The 4563-nt window shown below is 33.6% G+C and overlaps 1 protein-coding gene across 1 annotated transcript in view; it reads right to left on the minus strand.

Annotated features, from left to right (window-relative positions):
• Nucleotides 1-4293, minus strand: part of LOC106874410 (AT-rich interactive domain-containing protein 4B) — a 96561-nt gene extending 92268 nt beyond the window's left edge. Inside the window, exon 1 of the mRNA XM_052973473.1 lies at nucleotides 3782-4293. Within this exon, the coding sequence (XP_052829433.1) occupies nucleotides 3782-3784 (3 nt within the window). The 5' untranslated portion in view covers nucleotides 3785-4293. The remainder of the gene's footprint in view (nucleotides 1-3781) is intronic.
• Nucleotides 4294-4563: the final 270 nt, after the last annotated feature.

Here is a 4563-nt window from a genome sequence, read left to right on the forward strand (position 1 = left end):
GCAAAATGTGTTTTGTGGACAAAAATACAATCTTCACATTTTCGCACAATTCTCTCAGTAGGAGGATACCCATTATCCAAAACCAACAAAGTTTTCAAACAACATTTCTTTCGCAATTGGGCAGAAACAAGTCTCAAACCGGTCTTCAAAAAGGAGTTCTGTCACCATGCTACTTTGACTGTACTCTTTGAATGCTTATTCATTTTATGTATAGCTGATAACCATTGGCTTTTAGTTTAAAGTTGTCACCAGCATTTCCTGCCATTAAAATTGCAATTCTGTCTTTTGACGCTTTATAATCAGGATTGGTATGGGTTTTTTCCTTTTTTTTTTTTTTTTTAATCTTCCTCAGCAAGGAAAGTTTGAGGGAATACACTTCCTTTAAATAAAACAGTCTCAGCAACATGCTTGCTGTAATGCCTTTAACAGAGATGGTGGATTTGCTTTAAATTCTTACACTGTATAAGTAGACATATTTCCGAAGCCTTAAAAACAACCCAGAGCTGCCTATAAAAATTTGTTTTTTGTTACTTCGTTGCCTCTTTTCAAGATCAGTAGTGGATTCAAAGCTTTTGTTTTAATGCAAAAGCTGCTCAATGCCACTAATTAATTTTCAGTCCATTTCTGTTATCTTGTTCCAATTTCGAGTTCACTGCATTGCTAAGATGAAACCATCTGTCATTTTTCTTACAATTTTCGACTTACTTTTTCAAATGGTGCATACGATTGCTTCGTCCAGTCTAAATGGGCACTGTTATGACTTTAATCTACTTCACTGAAATAACAACTTTACAATTAAGTTACTTCCCTGAAATAACAACTTTACATTTTTGCAGTCATTCTAACCTTCATTTTCCCTCTTCTCAATTACTATTCAGAAGAAAAAAAATGTTCTAAATCAAAAAAAGAAGTGATGTCACAGAGTAAAACGGAAAAAAAGGCTTCTACAACCAGCTAGCAGCGGTTGCTATGACAACAAAATAGGAGATTTAAATTTTTTCACATGGGATCATGTTGTATGGAATTTATCTCCTGTTAAAACAGGTTACAATAAAGAAAGCATGTAAATCAGGAATTCTTATTAAGTCAGGGATTCGTGTATATGAATACGTATGTATGTACATACACGTATTCATATAGACATGTGTAAATTATATATATATATAAAGATATATATATATATATATATATATATACATGTGTATAACCATATATACATACACAAATATAGACATATGTATATACACACTTACATGTATACACATACGGATGCATATGAATATACATATACATCTGAATATACTCTACATATACATGTATGTACAAAATTATATACGGACGCATGGTTATAGATGTGTACATATACGCATTTGTAAGTATGCATATTATACAGACACATTCATATATATACATATATATATATATATATATATATATATATATATATATATATATATATATATATATTCATATATTGCGTGCATATTATAAATATATATATTATATATATATGCATACATACAAACACACACATACACAATGTGATCACACCGTATCTCTTTGTCGTAGACGGTAACTTGAGTGGTAACAGACGGGGCATCTAGTTTGAAACACTGCCCCAGAAAATGAAGGCTGATATCATACAGCCCACACAAGCTAACGCCGTTTTGTGATAGCAAATGTCTGTAAATGTGTATGCGTGAATGTAGTGTCAGCAAATAGAGATATTCAAGTACATGGAGATACATGAGTTATGTTTTGATGGTTTTTAAATAACACAATAGATCATTTTCACTCTAAACACTCACATTCAAAGAATGATATTTTATAAACTTCATTTCTTTTATAATGTAAGAAAAATTATAATTTTCTCTCACCCGTCCACATGTTCACAAATATACACATTGAGGATGGAGAATTAGCTATTCCATCTACATTTATTTATTCAAGTATATTCAGAATTGAATTTTCTATTTCTATGTGTCGCTGCACCCTCCTTCCCCATTTCAAAAATGTCGAACATTGATGATTCAAATAACCTACAAGAACGTGCAATGTCGAATTATTATTATGAACTGAACTGAAAATAAACTATTTACCAACACATCATCATATACCAGGCAGAGAGATATTTCGGCCATATATTTGATGAAACAGTGGAAGGGTGAGTGAGATGAGAGAGAGGGAAAGAGGAAAGCAGAGTATGTGTGTAAGGGAGAGAGAGATGGAAGGGGGGGATAGAAATCAGAAGTAGCAGCAGACAAAACATCGCCAGAAGAGCCTAATCCAATGCAACTAATTCAAGATGGCTTGAGAGTTTATTGGTTATATCATAGAGAAAGCGGGCATCAGTCAGTCTACTACATCCAAACTATAACACCACCATAATAAATATTCGTTCCTTTTGACGAGGCATGACACTATAAGTAATTTGACTGTACAGTTGAAACATAGGTATAAAACCCACAAACAAGACTATCTCTACTTAGGATAGGTGTTTCTTTCTCCTCCCACCATTAATTTCTTCTTTTTTTCCCTCCTTCTCCCTTTGCCAATCGCTTGGTTTATGAGAAAAAGATTCATAAAGCACACTAAAAATCTACCGTTACAGAAAAAAAATACGTGCTGACGACAGGGCAATGACAGTTTGAAATATGAGATTAACTACAACTACACAGTAGAAATAACAGCGCTTCTCTTCATCCATCACTCATTCCATATATACATGTTGGTGTGACTAGTTGCCTTTAGCATTAAATCTGCAGTCGATCGTTAGAAAAATTAACATTCTAATTCGAAACACACCATGCCGTGTAAAGAACATGTCACAATTTTCCTCTTCCATTTATTAAATTGATTTCTCTCACATTTGTTTTAATATGGACCATAAAGCAAACTTGTCAGGTAAAATACTGATATTGAAAAGCTTACACACCACCTACATTAGCCTTTTTTTTTTTTTTTTTTTTTTTTTTTTGAGTATTCCTAGCTAAAGCACAGTTCAAGGCAAAAGCAGTCAGTCAGTCAGTTTGCACACCAGACTGGATCCTTCTTCGATCGAAAAAGACACACGTAATATAGATACAAAAGACAAAATATACCCCTTCTGAATTTCATTAAGATAGTGTAAAAACGTTTAAGCTCGTGAAATCGAAACATTCTCACCGTCTCCTACACAATCTGCTTGAAACAATTCAATAACAATGGTAATAAACTGGACGGAAATTTTTCGAACGAAAATTAATGATTAATAAAAGAGAAATATGGAAAGCTAGTTTTAGGAAAATCGTTAGTATCTCTATAGGTGTGTGAGAGTACATATTTAAATCTATATAATGCCAGATACATGTGTAGAAATCGTAATCTGTTATTTTAATACAAAACAATGTGAATTACATGTGGTCCAGATCATGTACATATAGCGATCAGAAAGGATCGCTCTCTAAATTTGCATTTTCCTCTCTCTTTAGCATAGATTATTTGTCTGCGAACGGAAATTTGAATGTCTTACAAAACAAGTTAAAATGATAGTAGTTAAAGTGTGGGTGTGTGTTTGTCTTTTTAACGAGAAAAAGAAATGATTTGTACTGAACTAGCAATAAAAGGAATCACTGTGAATAACACACATATGTACGCCAACTCGACTTTCTCTCTTCGACATTTAATAACGGCACATCGTTTTAAGATTACACAATCCCGACACGGATATATTATCAGTGAAAGCTACATAAATATGACTTTTAGTAAAAGAGACCAAAAGAAAACGTTTTAAAACACTTACCATGATGAAATTTTACGAATCAATTCTGTAAAAGAGTCTTAAATTTATAAAAAAAAAAAGCCTCCTTGACCCGTCTATGCCTATCCAGCTACTATGCTGCTGCTTTCAGTTAAGCACACTAAAGCTATATTCCACTTTCGTCGCCGCCCTTAGTAGCGGAGTGAAGATATTGTATTCAAACTAAAAACTGAAAAAATATTTCTTCAAAACAATCTCCTTAAATGAACGGGGAAAAAATAAACTTGGAATAATCGGATTCATTTAAAATGGTCATCTTTGTTACTAACAGGCCTAGTCCGTTAAACATTCTCATTATCTCGAAAGAAACATGAGTAGCTGACGAGAGCAGCCTGAACATGACAACTGTAACAATGCTGATTGAAAAGTAAGGGGAGAGTTGGATGTAAGTGTGAGTCAAGTGTAGGTTTGAGTAGCAGGTTTGGAGTGGAGTGTAGCTGTACGAAAGAGGTGGAGCATGTGAATGCTGTGAAGTCGTTTACTTGCTTGCTGGTCTCGATTTCATCATTTAAATTGCAACCCAATGCGTTGTGTATTTTAATATATAAAACGCACAACTCTCACACTCTTCGCTGTATCATAGATCGTTAGGCCTGCCTGTCTCGCGACAGGCCATATCACTTAGTTATATTGGGGTCATTATGTAATTTAATAACTGATAAACATATGTAAACAAATACAAGTCAAGAAAATGTGCGTGCATGTGTGCATATATATATATTCGTTTATTATCTTGTGTGTGTGCAGGCATGTGTGTTTGTATT

The sequence above is a fragment of the Octopus bimaculoides genome, chromosome 16, assembly GCF_001194135.2.
Source record: "Octopus bimaculoides isolate UCB-OBI-ISO-001 chromosome 16, ASM119413v2, whole genome shotgun sequence".
Lineage (NCBI taxonomy): Eukaryota > Metazoa > Mollusca > Cephalopoda > Octopoda > Octopodidae > Octopus > Octopus bimaculoides.